General features: G+C 38.1%; 1 protein-coding gene across 1 annotated transcript in view; it reads right to left on the reverse strand.

The window, feature by feature from the left end:
- Positions 1-2,156: 2,156 nt before the first annotated feature.
- Positions 2,157-23,992, reverse strand: part of PREP (prolyl endopeptidase) — an 87,792-nt gene continuing 65,956 nt past the window's right edge. The window contains exons 11-15 of the mRNA XM_066547545.1: positions 17,999-18,135; positions 12,263-12,357; positions 9,079-9,210; positions 4,650-4,806; positions 2,157-3,875 (exon numbers count right to left, since the gene is read on the reverse strand). Of these exons, the coding sequence (XP_066403642.1) occupies positions 3,581-3,875; positions 4,650-4,806; positions 9,079-9,210; positions 12,263-12,357; positions 17,999-18,135 (816 nt within the window). The 3' untranslated portion in view covers positions 2,157-3,580. The remainder of the gene's footprint in view (positions 3,876-4,649; positions 4,807-9,078; positions 9,211-12,262; positions 12,358-17,998; positions 18,136-23,992) is intronic.

Here is a 23,992-nt window from a genome sequence, read left to right on the forward strand (position 1 = left end):
GGTTGTTTATTAGCCTGGCTTCCAAGCCCCTCCCTTGGCCTTCCCCCTAAATCCTACTCAGCTTGGAAAACCCCTTTCACAGGAGAGACTGTCAGGAAGTCTATAAGCAGATCTTTAGGCAATCCTGAGGGGCAACCTCAGGCTAAAAATAAATAAATGACCTGGCAACATTGATCTTTGAAAGCTGCTGCTGGCTGTACTGAATCCAGAAGTGCTGCTGCTCATCTTTCTGCCTTCCTACAGACAGATGGCAAAGCAGAGCCAAGTCAAGAAAATCCTGCTCCAGAAGCCCTAGGTGCCAGGGACAGGTATCTATCTCCAAACTCCCTCTTCAGCGCCCTTTATTCTTACATACCCACAGGCCAGCTGCCCTCTTCCATCCCTAGACTATAGAGTGCAGCTCCCAGCTGAAATCAGTACACACACACACACACACACACACACACACACACATATATATATAAATATCTATATCTATCTGTCTTTTTTGCAGTTACCAAAATGTAAATCAACTCCAATGCAAAGGAATTCAAATCTCTCTCTCTCTCTCTGTAAAGAATATGAAGACTCTCAGCTTTTAAAAATACTTCTGACTTTTTTCACATAAATCAACTCTAATGCAAATGTACATTCATGGGAGGAAAGACAACTAAGATATCTTTACATCAGTTGTGAAGACTATTAAGAGAATTATGTAAAAAGTTCATTTATTTCTACATAAAACCAGATTTTTTTTTTCATGCAACATAAGCCTCTTACAGGGCTTTTTGGGGGGGTTGGATCTTGGTGCAAAACATCAGTATTTATTTTTCTAAGGTGGTTTTGAAAAAGCAGATATTTGGGAGGTTACTTTGCCCAGCCTCTGAATTTTGCTTCACATACTGGAAATAGACACCATAACACAAGATACAAGAGTATCTTCATAAAATAGTGTTTCCACTATAGAGAGAATAACCTTGAAACTAGAGTAATAGAAATTTCATTATGTTTTATATAGCAGGAATGGTTTGGCTCTAGGTCTATTTAATCAAAACCCTGAAGGTTTAAATCCCACTATATTACAAGAGCATTACTTGCTCAGAGTTAATTACAGATTCCAGTTGGAGTATGACCCTCTCTGCCTCAAAAGCAGCAACTCAGGTAACAGGACAGCTTTGCAACATCATTTTTTTGGCACCTGAATCCTGAATGTGGCACAGCTGATTAAGATCAAATAAATGTTGACATGATGACCCTGTTACAGAAACACAATGCCTTTCCAGTACTCTGGAACATTTACTTTGTGAGTGGTGTCTCCAGCAAGCAGCTCCACTTTCAGTACTTCTGATTGCCACTCAGAGATATGTTTGTTTTCAAAGTCCCCTGATTATGGGTCATCTGTCATGACACTGAGTCATTCAGGGAACTCAGCTTCAACAGAAAGCTTCAGAAGGAAAAGGAGTTACTTTTAACCTGTGCCAGAAGTTTTGTGCTTGAGCAACCGGAGAACAAGGAAAAGCATTTTTAGGAACAGACCTAGAGATGACTGAGCTGGCTGTACTCAGGTATTTGCAATTCAATGCATGGACACAGTTCAGCTCTATTTCTTGAATGTCTGAGGACCATGTTTCCACACAGCCTATCCTGCAAAGCTCTGTATCAGAGGTGAACTGGGTCCTGCCCTCTTGACAGAAACCGTACATTCAATAGAAGGCTACATGCCACAACTATGAATATTTCCAATGGAGATGGCACAGCTTTATGTGCTTTGTTTCTGTCATGTGGGAAAGCTGTTGACAATTTCTAGATGATCAAAGAAAGCAGTTAATATACCTCTGGGAAAAGGGGGTGCTGAATCTGTACCCTGTTTTCACAGCCTGGAAGGAAAAACAATCAACCCTCCCTCAACTCTCTACTCTGATTGTTTAATTCAATGCTGTTTAATTCAATACTGTGATCAGAGTGCAAAAGTTTACAGAGTATCTTGTAAACAACTCTTATGCCCATGGATCCTAAATAAACCCCAGATCACATACAGGTTCTACATGTGGTATTTCATATGAAAGCAGAAATAATTTTTTTATTTTCTCCTAAAATCAAATTAGCCATACCTAATAAGAGCCTGGAGAGGATGATCTTTCCTGGACTCCAGAGAGAATCAAAAGAAGTCAAGATCATGAGGGAAACACAGAGTGACTCTGGTACAAATTTATTTTAATTTTACTGCCCATCGCCCTCTCTTTTCAATACCACTCCTTCCTCTTCCTGCACCAAGACATTGTTTGTTTAGAGATAAAACTCCTGAGCCCAAGGAGTAAGACAGTAAAAATACTGTCCTTAGGGTCTAAGTATGAATGTAATGACAAGCATGACTCTGGAAGATTACATCAGTTCATCCAAAAATGAGAAACACTTATGTTTTGTGGAGGGGCAGCAAGACTAATAATAGTTGATAGAATACTTTTTTTTTCCCTGCAAAATCAAACAGTAATTCCTGCAGTGCATCAGAGATTAAACAGCAGGCAAATACTCACATCTACACAGCTCTACAGCCTAGATAGGAAAAATGGCAGTTCAAATAATGTGCCTGTGTCAAATCATAGGGGAGTCTGACTATGAGCTCTTGCTGTTTTGCAGCCAAAATTAGGTTATATATGCATGTTCAGATTTTGCCTTGTTAGAGAATGTCCTGTGAGAATCATCAGAAAAAAAACTGAATAATCTGGACAAAGCTGTGGCTTTGGATTGGAGGGGGTTTTTTATTTTGTTTTGTGTTGGTTTATATTTTGTTCATTTATTTAAATCAGTGCCTGGTCTACTCTTCTGTAGAAAGAGAAGACCAGGCACTGATTTAAATAAATGAATCAGTTAAGGAAATAATTTCATATGGGTTGTTGGAGATTATCTGTATAGCTTGACTTAGATTACAGTGAGAATCTAAGATTTCATCAAGTTTTTCAGCCTCCAGTCTTCTCTTCTGTGCGGAAATAAATGGCAGAAGAGAATACTGGTGACATTTTGAAGTCTCTTTGGAAAGAAAGAACAATTTAGCAAAATCATTATTATAGACTGTAACACGTTTATGAACAGAATGTAATATAAGCTTTTTAATAATATTTGATGTAACTGGATTACCGTCTCTTCAGTTTTTCATGGTTATCACTGAACACCTTCAATTTACATTCTTAAATAAATTACTGAGTAAATAAAATATGCTCAGAGATCTTGTATGTGAACAGTACTTACATTTAATTACAAATGATCTGGATATGTTTATAGGTGAAATACATTAAAACTGTTTACAGGAAAGAAGCTCAAATAGCACTAATTTTGAAATCTAAATTTTCACAACAGTACTGAGAGTAGCTCAGCTATTTTTTTGAACATGCTTTTCAAAATGGAATTTGGAATGCAGTAGAAAAAAAAATCAAAGAAATGCCAAAAAGAGGGAAGCACAGAAGATGAAAACTCCATAGCAGGTTGGATCAATAAAATATTAAACTGTAGTTCTTAAATGTAAGTACTACACCATATTGTAGTGTGGCTGTTCTTAAATGTTAAAGCCCTTGTTTTCTAAAGGAGACAGTAATAAACATTTTTCCTATTCAATCCACTCAAGATTTAGACATCGTGCTACAAAGGCAAACATATCTGACACTTCTTCTATAACTTTAGCAGTTGGCTTTCCTGCTCCATGGCCAGCCTTGGTGTCAACATGGATGAGAAGTGGATTGGTTTGTTTACTGCTGCGGCCCACAATGTACTGCAGGGTAGCGATGAACTTCAGAGAATGCAGAGGGACCACACGGTCATCGTGGTCTGCTGTGAGCAGCAGCGTGGAGGGATACTGGATGCCATCTTCTTCTGGCAGTTTGACATTGTGAAGTGGAGAGTACCTGAGAAAAACACACAAATGTTTCCATATCTTTTTCCTCAAGACCCAACAAGAAGGCCCTTTCCTACTGAAACCATCACAGTGGCGTTTGTTAGCACTCAGAATAGAAAAGTTCTCAGTTACATTAATTAGAATTGTGCTAATGGCAAGTGACATGCAATAGGGGCCACAGATCTCTGGCTCTGAAATGTGAAGAGAGTACATTTCTTTATTTCCAAGAGAGACACATCACAGCAATGTCCAAAATATCAGGAGAAGCCAGCAGGGAAACTGCAGGGAAACCTGTCAAGTCCATAGCAGGATCCATCCTGCCGGAAACAGGGAAATTGCAACACTCAACAGAAGCTGAGAAATTAATTAAGATCCTATTATGGTCTAGTGCCATTCAACTCCTACAAATAAATCCAACCCACATTGTATAATACAATTCACAATGGTGACTGCCTCTCCCTCATGGTAAAAAATACAATTTATGTAGTGGTCTACTTGAGAATATTCTATTCTAATAGCCTAAAAGAGTCATTATTCAGAAAGAAAACCTTACGAACTGTTAAAAGCTGCTAGGAGAACAAGGTCTTTGAAAACAGGACCACTTGATTCAACAGGACTTTGAAGACAGTCTGGTTCAAAACTGACTTGTAAGGAAATGCTCAACTCCCCAAATCCAGTGTGGGAAATGAAGTAACCACTAGAACAGATATTGATCATGACAACTGGAAAGTGTTGAGCAGACCGTGCATTTTAACAACCACAGAAAGGATCTGAAGGCACTCACTTGCGCAGCCATTCGAACTGCTCCTTACAGTCGGAGCAGCCGTAGTCAGTGGTCCAGGCATGGCCGATGGTGTACTTGTGGAATTTGAGCATGTCCATCACTCCCACTTGGGCAATAGCACAGCCAAACAGGTCAGGGCGCTGATTGGCACAGGCAGCTTCAGTGGGAGAACAATTCCATTAGTATTCAGGTCTTAAAGAATCAAGTTCAACAGTAAAAGGTTCACTACCAGGTCATACTGGGAGTAGGCTGTCAGTGAATATGAAGCCAAATACAGTTTCAAGCAAAACCGTAAGCAAATGTACAAATGGATAAAAAACACAACTCTGAAAAATGGTACGTTCAAAAGAACTTAAGAGCCATTTCTGTGCTCTTCAGACACCAAACATGTTGTTCTATGAAAAATGCCTTTCAAACCACCAAATTAGGACCGAAGGAGAAATGAACTTTTAAAGCAAGTGAGATTTTGAACTACTGAACTGAAGGTACCTAAACCATTCACTGTTTAAACTTTTAATATTAGTTTCAAGAAAGAAAAGGGCATAAAGGATCAAAAGCCCTCCATTTACTGATGAAAGTTGTCTTCCATAATTACTATGTAAACCCATAAGAAAAGAGTTTTGTTAAAAGCAGACTGTTACAAAATCAGTGCAACAACCTCAAATTAACAAAGTGAATTGCTGCTTTATTTTCTTGTTTTACGATTTTTATCTTCCTACAACTGGAAGGGACAATTTCTTTAAGCATAATGCTTGCCTTATATATTTTAAAAACAACTGCAGTAGGCCCATCAAGCTGAGTATTCAAGGTATAAGAGTGGCAAGTGGGAGATCTCTCCTGTAAATTATTATCTGATGTCATCTAGTTATGTCAGTTTTCTCTGAGCTGGAGTTAAGCCATCCTATAAAAAAGCCATCAAAACACACATCTCCTGTAAATACAACTGTTTCCTCTCTTACTGTTTATTCATTCAGTGTTTATCATAGCCTGTAAGTTCTTCAATTCCAATTCCTGTTTCTTGATTTAAACCTTTTCCTTGGTGATGTTACAAATTCCCCTGCCTTTTTTGAATTTTAAGAAACAAGAGCACTGAAATTTTCACTACTGCAAGGGATCCCAGAATCCCTTAATTAATTCAGAACTATTCACTGTGCATCCACATGTAGGTATGATCTTTCTGAAATTATTCTTCTCTCGTTTTTGTCAATTGTGAAAATGGATTGATTATTGCCACTCTTTGCCTCCTGCTAACCATGACATTGCTGTGACATGACTTTGCGTCCAGCTCAGCAAGGACTTTCTTTCACAGCTTTTAAAAATCCAAGAATAGCTCCTCACCTAGATCACTGTTACAAGCCCCATATACAGCCTGACTCCTTCAGATAGCTCTAATACATTTGAAAGCTGCAACTTCAGCCTGCAGAATTCTTTCTTTTATGTCAGCTATTATTTACTGGTATTCATTTATTAGCTTGCCCATTAGAGAAGTCAGATTTACTCATCTGCAGCTTGTGGATCACCATGAACCATTTAAAACTTGGCATTACACTTGCCCCCTTCTGTTCCTCAGATATTCAGGCTTAGTAACCTGCAATTTCATATCAGAGTTCACTTAGGATCCTGCATGTGCACCATCTGGTCCTGGCAACAAACCACTTTTCATTGGATTGATTCATTCCAAAGCCTTTCCTGCTGATGCTTCAGCTGGAGTCAGCTCCCCAGAATATTCCCCATGAAGAGAGACCCGTGCAGGGAACACCCTCTCCTCAGGAGGGAACATCAATACAAACAGACCATTTAGTTGTTCTGCTTTGCAATTAATTTCCTTTAATGCTCCTTTTACATCTCACTAACCTGCAAGTCCCAGAGATCGTCTGGCCAGCTTCCTGCCTCTGATGAGCATAGAAAAATGTCATTGCTAATCTTAATACTGGAACCAATTTGCTCATCAGTCTCCTGTGGTCTGTCTGTCCCTGCCAAGAGCTTATACTACACCCTAGTTTCTTCATTTAAACATGATTTTTACTTTCTGAAAAATGAAATTTTACTTCTGGTCATCTCTGATATGTAACTATGCTAGATTTATGAGTAATTTCCATAGGTACATATAGTGCCTTAAAGAGATGCTATGTAAAAGATCTTTAGGTTTTAACCTAAAGATCAGATCCCTCCTCTTGAAGCTACTTTCTTTTATGAACATAAATTGTATTGCAGTAGGAACAAAAGCCAAAACAACTATCATAACATTTTATTTTAATACTCTTTATTTCAGTGTCTCTTGAAGCACACTGTTGCTCAGGATTTTGGAAGAAATTGCTCCTTGCTAGTTCCTTACGTAGTTACTTCAGTGAGAAATCACCTATGGAGACACTCATCCATGCACACTACACCTTTTCAATTAGCCATAATAATTATATGCATTAATGAAGTGTAATCTGGAACACCAATTAATTTGTGAATTTTATGCCCCTGTACATAACTTTGAGTTTTAAAATTCAGTATGAAAATAAGCCCTCAAAATGTCAGAACTGGTTTTGTCTAGGCAAACATGAGAGGTCAAACACTGCATTTGCAGGGAGGTTTTCAGCTCACAGCTGTGCTGCTCTGCTCAGCTTGGGGATCACACTGCAGGACAAGGAAGTCTTGTTTTGCAGTTGAATGAGGCAAGAGAAGCTCAGGGCTCTGCAGTCCTCAGAGTCACCTCCTGTTAGCCTGACTGAATGCAAACAGTATTTTGGAAGAGTGACAATACTCTCCCTTGTCAGCTTTTTCTTCAATCAACAAGAAGGTAGAAAATGTGGCAGTGGGTCTTTGAACCTACAGGATGAGTTATGATCTCTAATGTTGCATCAATAACTATTGCAAAATTTATTTTTGCTTTGATAAAAAAAGACCTTATAAGAATTTCCTGAATTCACCTAATTCTACTCAGTCAAGGAAAATCCCTATCTGGCTCATCAAGAGCATGGAAATCCTGCTTGAGTGTAATCTACCAGTCAATTCAAGGGAAGGATTCTAACAAGATTTTTTAGAGGAGGGAGGCCTAGATTCCTGTCTCCCACCAGAATGATGTACTTCCTGCAGTTGCCACTTGCTTCCCCTTATTGACACAGGAGCCCAGCTGAATAGTTCAGCCAGCAACCCAGGGAGCTTTATTACTGAAGCTGGGTAGGATGAGTCTCATCCTGACTGAAGCTGAAGTCCACATAACAATAAAGAAGTATTTTTATATATATGTGTATAAATATATAGAATATATGTTCTATACATATAGAATATGTATAGAATATATATAGAATATATATATGCAATATATTAGAAGTTTAACTGCACTTCCAACTATGTATTTAGGCCCAACATAAAACTGACTTGTGCAATGCTTGCATTCCCAAATGGAGTACAAAGCCTCGAATCCTTTACCATATTCACCCATTTCTATTTTAAATGCACAAACACCTTCTGCCACTTGTCACTGAGAAGCATATAAGCAAAAACCAAAATACAACTTTACAAGTACTTGTTAATCAATCTTTAAAACAATCACTTTTTAAAAATAATAATGCAGGTCTAGCCAAGATGGCTTAGACCAAAGATCCATATAATTCCAAATTCTGTTTCTCATGCTGGATGCTAATTCACTGAAAAATAGAATAAAATCAATAGAGTCAGGATACAGCAGCTAATAAATATAAAAAGAAGAGTGGGCCTAGGAAAACTGCTCATCTTCTATAATTCAGTGGTTTATGAACTTGAGGTGCCTTTTTTACCCCCTTCTCACATAAGTAGCTCAAATCTGTCATATGGTCACCTTTCATACTGCTTAAAAAAGGCAAACAGACCCTGATACTATTACTTTGTGTCTCATTTTCCTTTCAAAATTGCACAAAAAATCACCTTCTTTTTTCTTCTGTTACTTTCAGATAAGGATCTTATTAGAAATAGATTTTGTAGCTCCTAGACTGCTCAGAATATGAGATCTTTCTGTGACAAGACTTCTGTTTAAGAGAAGGCTATTAATTTTCTTGAATTTAAGAACACAGCAGTGAATTTTAAGTGAAAAAGTTGCATTTGTAACAGACCACACACAGTTTCCCAATGCTACATAAATTAATAGTTCAGTGGTTATTTTGTAATGGTTAACCTGAAGAAAGAAAGATAAAAATATGTTTTTTAAACTATTCTTACTTTCTGTGTGATTCTACCACAGGGTTAGCTCTTACCACACAAAACTGTGGGGCTTTTCCAGAGACTGCAGAATTCCAATGTCCTATGCAAACAGCAAATGAAGTAGTACTACTGTACATATTTAACACCTGGTATACATTACATTGACATTCTGACAGCTTTTGACAAGAAGATCTCATCAATTTTGTTTGATTACTTTAATAAGCCCAGCACCAAATCTGGGAAATAGACAAGCAGTTCTTACCAACTAAGAGGCCCCCATTTGAGCCTCCATTAATAGTCAGCTTCTTTGGGGATGTGTAGCCTTCCTTGATGAGGTATTTGGCAGCACACTGAAAGTCATCAAAGCAATTTTGTTTGTTGGCCAAGATACCACCTAGCAAGGAAACAAAACAAGTAAGTTGATACCATAAAATCCTTTTGATACTATCTCTTCAGAAAAACACGTGTCCAAAAATACCTGGGAACAATTCCAGTTTCATGAACATTTTAATAATTGATGCTGCTCAGAAAAACAGCAAAAATGAAAGATTCTGTCAACACAGAGAGGCTATAAGATGGTTCTGTCAATACCTCTGATGCTTTCAGAAACCCTGAATAATACATACCTATACTGTGGAGTGAGTGCCAGGTAATGTTCCTAACCAGTGAAAGGAAAGCTAAAAGCTTTGCACAGCAAAATATATACAAAATGACCACAATACAACACACTTGAGGTTTAAGCTAATGGGACTTTTAACATCATTAAACTCAGTGACAGTTTCTTAAGGCAATAAAGATTCAGCTTATAAAATAGGCTATATAAAATAAGCACTTCTAATTTCCTGGATATATAATATGTGGCTGGTAATTTACTTTTTTTTCCTATTAGCTGTTTTCAAACCAGATGATATAAAGCTATGGTCAAAAAGAGACTTCAGAGTTCCATCTTGCTTTGAAAATTTGTTAATTAATTTTCAATATGGAAATGCTCAAGATACTGCATCATGTTGAATGAAATTCCAAATATCATCATATGTATAAGGGAACAAATAATGACAGAAATTGTTGCTTCTTTTGACATCATTGATAAGACTTCTAGGTCTGAAAAAAAAATTTGCAGGGTGGAATAAGGAAGGAAAAGGATGGTTTTCCCTACAATCTTTGAATTATTTTAATAGAAGAGTATCAGCTTAGAGAACTCACAGTTGTCCAAATCTTGCTTGTTTGGCAAGAGACTAAAACTAGATCCTCCTCAAACATTATCATACCTAAAGACCATGGTAATCTCAGCCAATTAAATGCTAGTAAGAAATGGGAACTAGGAAGAAAATCCTTGCATTCCTGTGGCAAAGGCAGTGGCCCAGCCAGGTAAGTGGGGCTTATAGGATGCAGAAATGGAATCCAGTTTCTTCTACTCCCTTTAAAAGCTGGATGTTTATTCCAAGCTATTACCTAAGGTTCCCCCTATGGTCCAGAAACAGGACAATTAATTTTACCCTAAATTAAGTTAGATGAGCTACAGTCTTCAGATGTCTCTTTATCTCCATTCTCCATCAAGTGATCCTTAGACAACCAGTTTACAATGGTTTTGTAAAACCATTTAAAAAACCAAGAGTTTTGTAAAACCCTTGTTTCTATGTCACAGAAGTTTAGCAAAGTAAGTCTGACATTTAGTCATAAAGATCTGGTAGAACTGGAACCAGTACATTTGTAAGTTTTTGTGGTTTTGGTTTTTTTTAACAAATAAACAGACATACTGGGACAACAAAACTTACTCCTTGCTCAAAACACCAGGCTGGTGTAAGGTCAGAATCATATTTATAAAATTAAACCTAAGCAAAAAAAACTTCCTGTAATTGCTTCTGGAATTAAAAAAGAACAGATACATATTTTATTTCAAACTGCAATAAAAGACTTGGGTCAAAATCGAGCAGGAAATAGGTGCATCAAAGAAGCATTATCATATTAAAATGAATTTTATTAATATCTACTACAAATCAATCTCCAAATTAAAATTAATGAAGGATACTTCATCTTTAGCAATGATATCCTGTATCTGCAAGCACATACAGCTTCTATTTATGAAACTATTACATAATTAACTCAATTGTGAGGAAATGACCCAGACAAATAGTTACCACAGATGAAATAGTAAAATCAAGATGCAATGATCTGGAAATACCATTTTGTCTGATAAAAAGATATTATGGCTTACTGCCATGGCAAATTGCTAGATCACAAGCACCATTGTTTTGGTACATTTGCCTTGCTGACAACATTCCCAGCAACTTATGCACTAGATTCTTGGAATATGAGTAAAGTGTCACCATTAAATAAGGATAGGTATGTTCCTGAAATAAGAAGGACTTTTCCAAGCTTTTTCCCCTGCTGGAGGAATGTGGACAGTTGTCAACAATAAGGCAAGTGGACAAAGACAAATAATTAAGACAAGATGGGAAAAACATGGACTGAAATACATCAAAACTGTTCAGAAAAGGGGAAAAGAGACTGACAGCTTTTCAGTGTTTCACTGGGTTTCCCTGTGGCATGACAGTCAGCTTAAAGAAAACCCTAAAAGGTCAAATGATTGCCTACAAGTTGGATCCCCCAAGAGTTTGGAGGGGATGATCTGAATGCGCTTCTGGAGCTGACGGTTTTCATATGAACTTCAATCACAGAACCATTTAGGCTGGAAAAGACCTTTAAGATCAAGTTCAACTGTTAACTCAGCACTGCCATGTCCCTAAGACACATCTATGTGTCTTTTAAATACCTCCAGGGATGGTGACTCAACCACTTCCAAGGGCAGCCTGTTCTACTGCTTGAAAATCCTTTTGGTGAAGACATTTTTCCAGTCATATTCATCAAATATTTAAAAAAAAAGGTCTATTCATAAATGATGCAAAAACAATACAGAAGAGTTTATACTCTGAACTCAAGAGTTCACACCTTCCATAAAGTTCTGCAAATTTTTTTGTGTGTGCATGTTTGATAACAAGAGAGTCTAAATAGTCAGTGTTGTTGTCTTGGGGATTTAGAATTGGGAACCTGCAATAATGAAAGAGGTATGTGAAACAAGCCAGATCTTTTACAATAGGCAGACTTTTTTATAAGATCAATTCAATATATATAGCTGCATTTTCCTGTGTTTAACTCCAGGGAACTTGATATTGCTTAAAAAACCTCAATGATTTTGTTGGAAAATACTGTCTTTATAAAAGCTGTTTTTAAGTAGGCTGCAAAAATAAAAATAATCTAATGAAAACTATCAAATTAACACTGGACAAAGTACAGATCTAACATGTAAGTACGGAAAAAAAATTAATTTTTTGCAGAATAAGTAAAATGCAAAAGGAGATGTGAACATGGGAGAAGGAGTGAAAAGAAAATGTTGCAATTTTCATTGCTAAGCCTGCAGTTTTGTTCCTGTGCTTTGACTGACTCACCTTTGTGCCAGGTCTCTCCATATTCGCCCCCGCCCCTGATGTTCGCCACTGCTAGAACTCCTCCCAGGTGTCGCACAAAAATAAGTCTTGACACGCTGAAAAAGCAAACAGATAAGAGGATTATTTTTATTTTCCAATTTTTATACACCTACCACTTCTCCAAAAATACTTTGAGGGAAAGATCTCTCCCAAAGTCAATGATGAATCTGTGAATTAAGTCCCTCTTGATGGCGAACCTGAGTAGTTAGAGGCTTTTTTGATGGTTATCCATGGAAATGAAACTCCCAGCAGCTTTGGGAGAGGAAGGAACCAGTGCTGGGCTGTTCTTCCTCCCTTAGTTCTGCTCTTCGAAGGAGAGTGGCCCGTGGTTTGGCCTAACAGATGACAACTCAGAATGTGTCACCATTTACAAAAATTATCTTCAAAGCCTGCAGTCTAGTCCAGTCTAGTCTGCAGACTAGAGTTATGCAGTACCTCTGGACCTCCAGAGCTTTCTGAATTGTTCCTCCTTTATGGGACCTCCACTTCTACAGAGAGGAAAGGAAGATTTAACCCAAAGGAAGAAATCAAAGAATTAAGACTTAAGATCAGCACTTGATTTTTGTTTATGAGCAGGTATTTTCAACCTAATTTCTGCTTAATTTACTTCTTTTGGACCTTTGCAATACTGTATTTGCAAAGAAAAATTCTGTATCTACCATTCCTTTGTGCCAGCAGTCAAGTCAGCAGCTGGACAATCCCATTCTTATTCATTTTCCTCTCACATTGCTAAATACAAAACAAATAGTATAACATAAAATTACAGGTTCTGCCTCCCCTACTATCTCCTGAAACTGTCTGAAAGCTAAAATAGCATATTTGTTTAAAATGCCAAATTGCAAAAGTATCAAAGACATTACTATATTTTTTTAATGGACTGAAGTAATCAAATTATATTTAACAATTTTAAAATGTTAACTGTTGATCTGTTGAGGCAGTATCTTAACATAGCAGAAGCTGCTGCCATCCACCCATCGCAAAGGAGACAAGTAAAATATTAACATTTAACCTCAACAAGTATTTTTCCCCCTCTAGTAGGTTTAAATTTCTTATTTACTTGAATTCTTTGCTCACCCAGAAACCACTGTCTGCAGAAAATAAATTTGTTCAACCACAAGGGCAAGGGCTGTGTCTTTTTACCTTTAAGTCCCATTGCTGTTTATCAGAAATGGTTTGAAAAATAGCAGTCTTACAGTGTGTCTCCTGTGGATGTAGTATCACAACAGGTGGAGTTTTCATACCTCCCAAAGCAATTACCTGTGTACTGGCACATGTTCTTGAGAGTATATATCAAGGAAGATGGAAATGAAAAGGAAAGCACAAGGATAACTGATAAGAGATTTCTGCATTTTCATAACCGCCAAAGGAAAAGCTTCCACCTAGGCTGGTTATCTGACCCATCATGTGGCTCAGGAGTCGTGAATTATCTCAGCTTCTGTAAAATGAATTCTTGAGACCATTCTGTGAACTGCATTTTCCTTAGACTGCTGTGACATGCTGATCAAATGCAAGATTGATATTCTATCAGCACATTGTGCAAAGGTCAGAGAGTATTACTGTGTCAAACTCCAGGCCTCTTAATTTCAACAGGTTGCTATGCAGCTAATGTGGTGTAACCTGACAGGAGGTTGCCTCATGAGACTGTGGCTTCTTAATGCTTCTTAATTTTTGGTATGTAGAGTCACAAAACCTCCCAAAATATTCTGCACTTCTTTTCCATGTCTACCTCAAACTTTGGAACTCTTGGTCCAAATTTACTTGATTCCCTAATAACCAGAAGTAGCAAGTAAGAATTAAAGGTAAGGTAAGAGCTTGCTTCCCAAACATACTGCCTGAGAATACTTAAAAAAAGAAAATATTCCACAACAGAGTCCATCCTCTTCCATCTGCTGAAAGAAACTGTGCCCATCTGAAGAATCATGGTGAGTCAGGACCCTAACTTGACCAATATTTTGAGTATTTGTAACAAACCTTCTCAAAGTTTTTCTCTTGAACTTTAAGTTCAAGGAACCAGGTTTTATAAGTATAAAATCCAAACTTATTATTTTTTAAAAAGTGAAAATTCCAAGTAATCAGACAGCACAAAGCTCAAGTTTCACACACAACCCTATTACTGCCTGCTGTGTTTTTCCAGGTGGATTCTTGCTTCCAGATTTGATTTCAAGTCAGCTTGGTGTCTGAGTCACAGCAAACTGCCCAGTCAGCCTGCACGGCTATGGAATGTCTCATTCTGCAAAACAAAGGCTGGCTCCCTGCCCTTCCCAACAGTCTCTGTAGCCTTTTGCTCATTATCCCTGCTCTTCCTTCTCTCCTGGAAGCAGGGTAAAGGAAAGGGCAACAGGGTCAAGATGGAGTCAGTGGAGGAATCAGAAGACAGTTCCCACCATGGAGAGCTCCTTCCAGACTCTCTAATCACTCTTATGGAGCATAAAACAAGAAATAATAAATCAGATATTGTTTTTTTTACAGTAGAGAACAATGTGAAGAGCAGTGCTTCACAGACCAAGAGCACCTCCCCAGAATTACCATCTGCTGTGAGGTATTAGAGTTGACAGAAAAATGCAGGCTAGTGCACAGGTGATGGGGAAGAAGTGCTGAGCCACTGGACTTGGTTGCTTTTTAAGCTTTTGTGGAGCTGAAGAGAGCAATAACAGAATAAGCAAAAGGAGTAATCCTCCACTCTGCACTGAGGGCTCACAGTCTCTCTTCCCTGCACCACCTCTTTGCTTAAAGGCTGGGAACAACCTGGCAGTGACAAGCAATTTCACAGTCTGCTGCACAGCCAGCTGTATTCCAGGATGACTTAGAAATTGCTTCTCCTGTACCCACGCAGGCACACGCACAACACTGAAGGGAAACATGTTGGTTCCTACAGTGTAGTTAGCCAAATCTGAGGCATCAGTGGTGGGTTTGTGATGGCATTTCCCCAGCAGCTCTGCCAAGCCACTGGTATCAGCTCCATCAGCCTTCACTTGCACTTGCTATGTGGGCTGTATAATTAATGACAGTGCTCTAGCAAGCACCATCTCAAAATGCCACCAAATGAAGCTCCCCAGTCCAGAAAGGCATATGAAAAATGCATGCTTGCATTCAGAAATAAACCACTACTGTAACTGACTTAATGACTTTGGCCTAGCATTCCTGCAGTTATTTCTGGATCCTGTAACCTGTTGGTTTGTTTCTATTGCTTTCAGTGAAAAAGATTTTTTAAATTTTTGATATGAAAAGGAACACCAGTTTGTGAAGTAAGCAGAAATAAGTTCCCCAAACCAGAGAGCTGGCTCATGCTCATGGGTGTGAAATACCAGTAAGAAAATACTGTACAGGCTGGAAGACATACAGGACAGAATTGAACCACTGGAAAGAAGATGGAAGGCTTTGTGGAAAGTTTTAAGTAAAAAAGCCTAGGAGTATTTAGCCAGGAATTTTTTGTCTTTCTTTAAAGGTAAGCTGGCTCCTACTGGTTACATTTCCATGGCTACATCTCAGCTCAGAATCAGGTGAGTGATGTAGCAAGCCTCAGCCTTGGCCATCCTCTGGCTGCTTTCTAGCACTCATGCCTGTGGTCATAAAATAAAAAAAAAAACCAACCAACCAACCAAAAAAAAAACCAACAAAAAAAAACAACCCAAAAAACCCAAAAGCAAACAAAAAAATCCACCACCAAATCGTGGTGTTGGGCTGTGGATAGAACAGCACTTGGATTTGGGAACTCCTTGTGGAGTGCTGCAGAATGTAGTAACAGAGATGGAGTAAAACATTAGTGGAATCTGCCAGGTAAAGGTTGAACTGGACATCCTGCCTTTCTGACATAAATTCCCTCTTAAAATTTCCTTTCCCTGATTTTTCCTCCCTACTTTCGGAACACATTTCCTCACCAAGTACTCAACTCTCAGGTTATTAGTCATAAACATGTATTTGAAGGCTTTGGCTTTTCTTTTTTTTCTTTTAGAAAGAGAAAGCTGAGAACTTTTATCTTGATATTACAAGGAAAGAGTAAGGAGGGAGGTGTGGCCAATCATGTTTTATTTACATTGGCAGTGGGATAATATATTTTGATTTGGAGGTCACTGATAGTTCTCTGTGCATTTACTTTTAAGGGACTGTTACAGATTCATATTCTTAATTTATGAACTGTATAATGAAGGTTTCACAGGGTTCAGGAAAATATAGGTCACTGCTCCTACCTCCCATCTTCCTCTCTTCTAAATGTCAGCTGCACCCTTTTGCTGCTGTTTGCTGGACTCCTACGAGAATCAATTTTTAGCTTGCCAAAATGGCAGAAACCCACCCACTCCGTTTTGCTGGGATAGTTTTCTGTCATTCTTGTGAGGTAAATCAGCTTAGCAAAGGATGCAGCAATCACCAGGGCCAATGGATGGGAGGTGGAAGTAGGGACTGTAAAATACCTTCTCCTTCTGCCAGCAACCAGCTCTCCAGATGTGAAATTTTACCTTAAATCAATAGATATGTAATAGTCATTTTACATTCTTTAAAAATGAAAACATGGTAAGTTTTGTAACAGTTCTCAGCATCTACAATAAACTGTAATAAATCAGTGGTTAAACCTAAGTAAAAAAGAATTTTGAAACTATGCTAGTTATATAATTGTGTCTCTCAAGAACCACTGGAAATTAGAAGTGTAGCTTTACGAGGCAGACAAAAAGCTTACAAATAATCACAAAGTACAAGATGGGAGGTCCATTGTTAGACAATGTATTTGCTAAAAAGGACAAGAGAGTGTAAATGCTATTCAGAAATACAATCACAGGAAATAAGAAAGGCAAGCACTATAAAGGATTTCTTGAAATGTGCTAACTCTAAAGCAAGACTGGTAGCAGCTAAAGTTAATAGTATTGTTTTATAATAGATTATTTTTCTGTAGTGAGCTGCTCTTCTGCTTCCTGAAAAAACTGTTCTCTATTCAGCCCTTTCCATTTCTGCTTTCCTCTGCCTCATCTAGGAGCATTTCTTAAGTATTCAAGCACTGCCTCTTGGCAAGTCTATTCAAATTGCCTTGCTTAAGAAATCAGCCTTTTCTTTAAAGAGATCATCTATGCAATAAAGCTTATGGCTTTTGAGAGCTACAAAGCCTGATCTGAACACAGCATTTTTGGTTTACAATGTGTTGCTTTGCATTTGTGAGGACAGTATCATTCGTGTCTCAAGACACAATCCTCTTTCCTGATCATATGGGCCACAGAAGGATTTTGTTTCTGATGTAATCTCAAAAGAATAATATGAAAATGCAGCCAAATTTTAATTATTTATTTTAAGTTAGTCAAACACTTGATTTTCCATAATATTTAGACATAGGTAATTGTTTCACTTGGAATAAAGAAAATTTCCTATGGTATTAGTTCAGCAATGGGCTCAAATATTTCCTTAATATATTTGTCCATGTTTTTCTCTTGAACTCAGTGACAGAGCAAGAAGAGGTTAAGGTGTAACCCTAAGGGCAGGGTGACTGCTGTAAACCTCAGGACAGCAGAGCACTCCTCTGCTCTGACATAATTTCTTCTGTGAGCCTGGGTAAAACCCTCGAATTCTGAACTAACAAAGCAGACAAATGATGCCTGGTCAGCCCTTATGGCCCTCATCTTGCTTCTTAGGAACCTGAAATGCATCCTGTCAGATTCATGGTGACAGCTGCTAATACCAGATACTTCAGAAGAAGGTGTGGATCACCCTGCTTACCTGTAGCTTGGTGTAATCGATATGTTGAAGCCTCCATATCCATACAAAAAGGCAGGGTGAGAACCATCTAATTTAATTCCTTTCTTGTGAATAATAAACATTGGGATCTTAGTGCCATCTTTGCTAGGGTAGAAAACCTAAGACAAGAGAAAAAGAAATACAAAATGCTCTTAGTGCTGTAACTTTCCACAAGTGCTGTTAACAACAATCAGAGGTGACCATTTCTATGGGGTTTGAGGGTAGAACCTTCCAAGCAACTTGCAGCAATTGCCCAGGTCAGGTTCAGTACTGGGCACCACCTGCTTGGTTGCTTAGCAGCTCTGGAAAATGTATCAAAAAGAGACAATACAAAGGGTGTGATGGTATCACCTTTAGGCACCTTATCCTTCAATTCTACACACAAGAGGGTTTAAGAAAATGTTACAAAAAGAATACAGCTCTCTTCAAGGGAAGACTGTCAAAACACAAGGGCTGCATGGTCCATCACATGTGAAAGGAGCAAAGACTGAGCTGGCACAGAGAACAAACAGAACTAAAACCAGATTTCCTGCACAGATGAATTTACCAAGGCAAGTCTGTATCCAGCAAAAGTGGACTAAGCATTGCCCACTCTTTCAGGTTGTCTCAGGGACACTTCAACCTTGTCAGGGTGGTAAGACAAGCCATGACAGAAACTTCTGTAGCACTTTGGTGCATTTTCAGACATTACTAGGCAACTAGAACCTTGCAGAATGCCCAGTCCATCAAATAAGATAACTGAACTGCTCACTGGCTTTCTTCCTGAAAGGAAACTAGCTCCCAAAACACAAAGTATCCACACAGCACACGCTTTCATACATCCTTCTATTGCTGCCACAGCACTGTGTGAAGTTGAAAGCTGAACCCCACGTACACAAACATACACTGCAATTGTTTAACACAGTTCCCACATCTTGTTTTGATGCATGTCTCTGCCTGCATACTCTAATTTGGGATCCACTGTGTTATATTGTGCCAATCAAGAAAAACACTGTGGCTGTGAATGCAGTTTGTTGCTTGTCCTAAAATTCTGGCTGATTCCTTTTCACTGCCTTGCTTTAACATCGCTGCAGCTTCGACTCAAATTAGAACAAAAATGTAGTAAATGAAGAATGACACATAATTTAGTTTCATGTTTACAATCTCTGCTTTTAAAGGAAATAGTCCTACAGTGATTTGTAAAGCACATGATCAACAGGTTCTATTTTTACAGCACAAGAACCTCATCAGTAATATGAACCTATGCAATGCATTTATTCTGAGCATTGCCTGTAATGTGAAACATGTAAATCCACATGGCTGAAAACAAAGTAATCTTATTTAATTTTAATTTAATCATTGCTAAAGAAATGTGAGAAATTTCAAATGAAATCACATCTCCAAAGGCTTTACCAAAATGTAATATAGACATATTACAGATAAAAATTCAGTATTTCACAGCACCCACAGTGGATGAAAAAAAAAACAACAAAAAAACCAAATGCCTAAGGGTGTTTCTACACAGATAAAATCACTGTTTCCAACTGCCATAACTGTATCTTAACTGACAAAGTGCTTTTCAGAACAGTAGAGTATAATGGATTTTTACTTTAAATAGTTACTTGAACACTATAAACGAATAAAATAACTGATGAACAGAACTGCTGAGGCTGATGATGAGGATGTCCAGAGACTCTTCCCTAAAACATCATCTGTCACTCCAGCTGTTGCTGGAAATTCTCAGGAAGCAAGCACCCAGCCCTTCTATATTTCCAGAAACTTACTGCAGTTGGCCAGTCCTTTCCTGATGATTAAAGTATGCCACTAATCTTACTGCTGGTTTCTGAATGTGGTCTTTATCTTTTATATAACAACTCCCTGAAAACTGACTGCTGTAGGGCTTTTACTGTCATCAGTTAAGATAAAATAACATACCATTAAATGAAATCTCAACAGAAAAAAAAAGATGCATGTCAAGCTCCATGGCATTGCTTAAATTTGCAATTTAAGGGTTTTCAGTACTATCTTTGCTAAAATAATTATTACCTCTTCCTCCAAGAACACAATAGAGGGGGGGCAGAAATCAATCCAGTGAGACACTAAGATATGTGAAGGCATTTAAGCTTCTCCAAATAGACTATTTTCAACAACTGATTCAATCTCACCTTTAAATTAGCTGTCATCTCTGAAGCAAGTCCAATGGTTTATTCATGTAACCAATAAAGGGATGTGCTTCTATCTCAAAGATTAAGGTAAACTGCAAAGGGCAAGCCCTAAAAAGGATTTCCCAAGATGGTGTTTCATGCCTAACTTTAGATGCTGTCAGCTTTTACAGTGCTAAATGCTCATAAAAGGGTACTACCTTTTCCTGTGTTATCACAGACAGGAGAGATCCACTTGTGCCAATCACATTATATTACTCATCGTTCATATAATTTCCAATAAGGTCTTAAGTCACTAAGGTCAGCATATATAAGAAGAGGACAAGTTAGGAAAATTAATTTGAAGGGAAAAGGATGGAGAAAAAAACTTCAGAAAGATTATTATGAATGCTGAAACTCACCATTCAAAGAGGGACATGCTAAAAATAAGTACCTTCAGCCTTTAGGAATGCAAGAGCAATGCTGTGTGGTTGACAGGGCACTCCTGCTGTGTGCAGCCCTTGGTGCTATTCCAGGACCACAGTGCTGGAGCAGCAGAGCAGCCCTGGAATAGTTGTAATTATCAGTCTCACATTAATGTCTCTGTGTCACATGGCAGAGGGGTCTCAGGGCCAGAAACACCTTCAAATTCAGATGGCAGAGCCTGAAGTATACATTCATAACTCCTAGTCTACTTATTGTGATGGAAGGAGAAAGCAACACTGTTTGCACAGTTACTCATTGCTACAAATTACATTAAAATTAAGCTATATAAGCAAAATAGAGCCCAATCTTAATCATTCTTCTTTAGTGCATACATATGTATTTATAGAGTGGTGTGTTACTTTCTTTTGATTTTTAAACTTAGCATTTGAAAGCAATTTAGACTTTGTTTTCACCAGAAAAAGACAATGCATGTTTAGTCAAAGACAGTTCACAGAGTAAATTTTACAAGCAAATGCAGTTAATAGCTTTGTGCTCTGGCTTGTAAATTTACTTAGGGGTTAAGCAGGATGAAGAAGTTCAATACATTCATTCCTGGGGAGGTCTTTGTCCTCCTAATTATCATCTGCTTTAAATGTGCAGTATTTATATTAGGTGAATCTTCACTTAGAGAAGAGGGGAACTACCAGCAGGCATTGTAGACACAGACCTAAATTCAGAAAGGCTCAGTATTTATCCACCTCTGCCTCTGCAATGACAAGAAGCATCCTCTCCATCTCATGTCACCAGGAGGCAAAACAAAGTATTTTAGAAAACCAAAAGGTCTGAAAAACAGATGCTGCAGATGAAGTTTTTCTTTCATTTATTTACAGAGGTAACATAGCCAGACACAGAAAGAAAAATAATTTTGGCAATCATCCAATATGCACTTCTCTTGTAAATATGAAATCAGTACCTTAGAATTTTAAAGAAATTGACACAATCATCCCAATAAATAAATAAAACTAATCTGCTGCACACTCACATTGTGCCACATAACTAAAAATACCTAAAATTACTGACATTGAATAGAAACTTCAATTTTTAAAAATTAAAAACCTCAGCAACTTCTGAGTATTTAGTTTTACATTTTCTCCCTTTCAGAACTATTTTATGTGTTTATATAATGGAGAGATTAAAAGATGTCTGTAATTATAATTGTTTGGGTAAGAAAAGCGCACCTGAACTCATCTTGCTTTTACAAAACCTAAAATCCTTCTACACAAAAACCAACCCCAAAAAATTCACCTTCTAAGGTAAGATTCAACACAGATTTTGAAATGCAGCTGTAAAACACAAATCCAGAATACTTTTGTTCATTTGGGTCTAATGTTTATTTTTTTTGAACTGTGAACAGTATCTGAATGTTCACAAATCTTTTATTATTTGCCTGACTTTCTCATTAATGGCAAAGCATTAAAATCCAGTTAAAAAGTGATTAATTTGTCTTGTCAAGAAAGAGCTATGTCCTGTAGATAAAACATGAATTTTACACACTAGTAGAAACTTTAATTTCTGAGACTTGAAAACACCCCCTAAGTCACAGAAGGCTAATTATTCACAGGAAGCCAGTAGTTATTTTAATAATAGCTCTCCCAAATTCTCTTTCAAGATTAGGTATTACATACCAGGAACAGCAATTGTTTCCATATCTGTGTGCGCTTGATTAAAAACAGGTAAGAATCACACTTGTCATGAATTGACATCCATTGTGTGAAATGCCAAAAAATTTTACAAAGAGCAACTAAAATGGCATATAAATCAAGCTGGAATGCTCCTTATTAAAAATTCATGTTCAATAATTTAGGTTGATTAACGCCACAACAATGCCTTTAAAATAATTTTTTCCAATATGTCCTATACAGTTTTTCAGAGATAATTCCTTTTCATTTGAAACAAACACAGGATTTAGCAGTTTTGTGGGATTTAGCAATATTTTTCTACTTCTAGGTAAGAGCAGCTGCTCTCACACACTGCTGCAGCCACCACAAAACACACTGTTCAGTCCCAGCAACCCCTGGCACAGGGGCTACAGGGAAGGACTACTTGGAACTGAGTTTCAAACATCCAGTCTCACATAAAGTATTCCCCTTGTTAAGTAAAGATTTCTCATCAGACACCAACATTTATGTTTTGAGATTTGGGGAAGAAAAGTATAAGGAATTCATAGCAAATCACATAACATTGCTCACATTTTGCCAAATATCACAAATGCTTTGTTAAATGTTCACTGTTTTAAAAATCCCACACCAGTATCTTTGAAAGGTGACTGGGAACAGTAAACTTAGAGGAATAGTCCCTAGAGAAAGCCTTCCTTCACAGATGGTGGCATCCAAGTTTTCAAACCTATGTTTAGGTACAGAGATAACAGAGCCAGAACAATGCCACATAGCAACATCCCCCCCTGACAAGGGCTAACACTGGCTGCTTCAGGAGGGCAAGTCACAAAGAGCAAGTCTGAACATGCAGTGCTGGCAGGCAGGGAAAAATCCTCTCTTGAGATGCCAGGGCAGAAAACTCTCTGATTCAAGCAGAATCATGTGCTGCCTTCCCCACCATCTGTCCACAGCCCATTCCATCCTCATCACCTCTGATCTTACAAAACAGACACTAGTCTGGGGTTAAAGATCATTGTACATCACAAGCAAAACTCCCCATTTATTGCAGCAGTGGCATGGACCCAAGTGTAAGATCTGCAGTGGCCCCATAGGCAGCTCTGGCAGCCAGCCAATGGCCACACAAAACCAGCTCTTACTAAACACCAGTTTTTGTGTTCTTATATAGAACATGAATCACAAGTCAGGAAAAATAACAAAGAACTGTTACCACTACAGAGCAAATCCACAGGACCTGAGGTTTCCTTTCTTTAGAGGGGAATCCTCATCAATCTTCTTTAAGCCTCTTAAATTAGCTTCAAAGCAATTCTGTGTGGGTTGCAAAGCTTGCTTAACACTGAGCTGGAGAGGGGCCAAAGTAACTCAGTACAGTAAAAATTCATGCAGGTAAAACGCAAAAAGAAGGACACCCACCACAGACATTTGCAAAAGCACTATGAAAATAATCAAGAAACTGCTCAGAAGAAATTGTTTCACCACCCACCCACCCACCAGCACAAAAAGCAGACTCATGCTGACAGAGGCAAAGTGCCAGGAGATGGTCTCCTAGAGGAAATGTCTCCTTGCTACTAGGTTCAGCTGCCTAACTGCAGGGAGGTATCTCACAGGGTGGTGGGAGGATGCAGAGGAAGACAAGAGAAAAATACAGGTGAAAGATGGGAAATCCTGCAAGACTGCCATGACAGAAACTGCTTTTAAATCACTCTTCTATATAAGTTAAAGCCCCTTACATAAAGCATTAGTTGTAAATGGGATCC

The sequence above is a fragment of the Molothrus aeneus genome, chromosome 3, assembly GCF_037042795.1.
Source record: "Molothrus aeneus isolate 106 chromosome 3, BPBGC_Maene_1.0, whole genome shotgun sequence".
Classification (NCBI taxonomy): Eukaryota; Metazoa; Chordata; class Aves; order Passeriformes; family Icteridae; genus Molothrus; species Molothrus aeneus.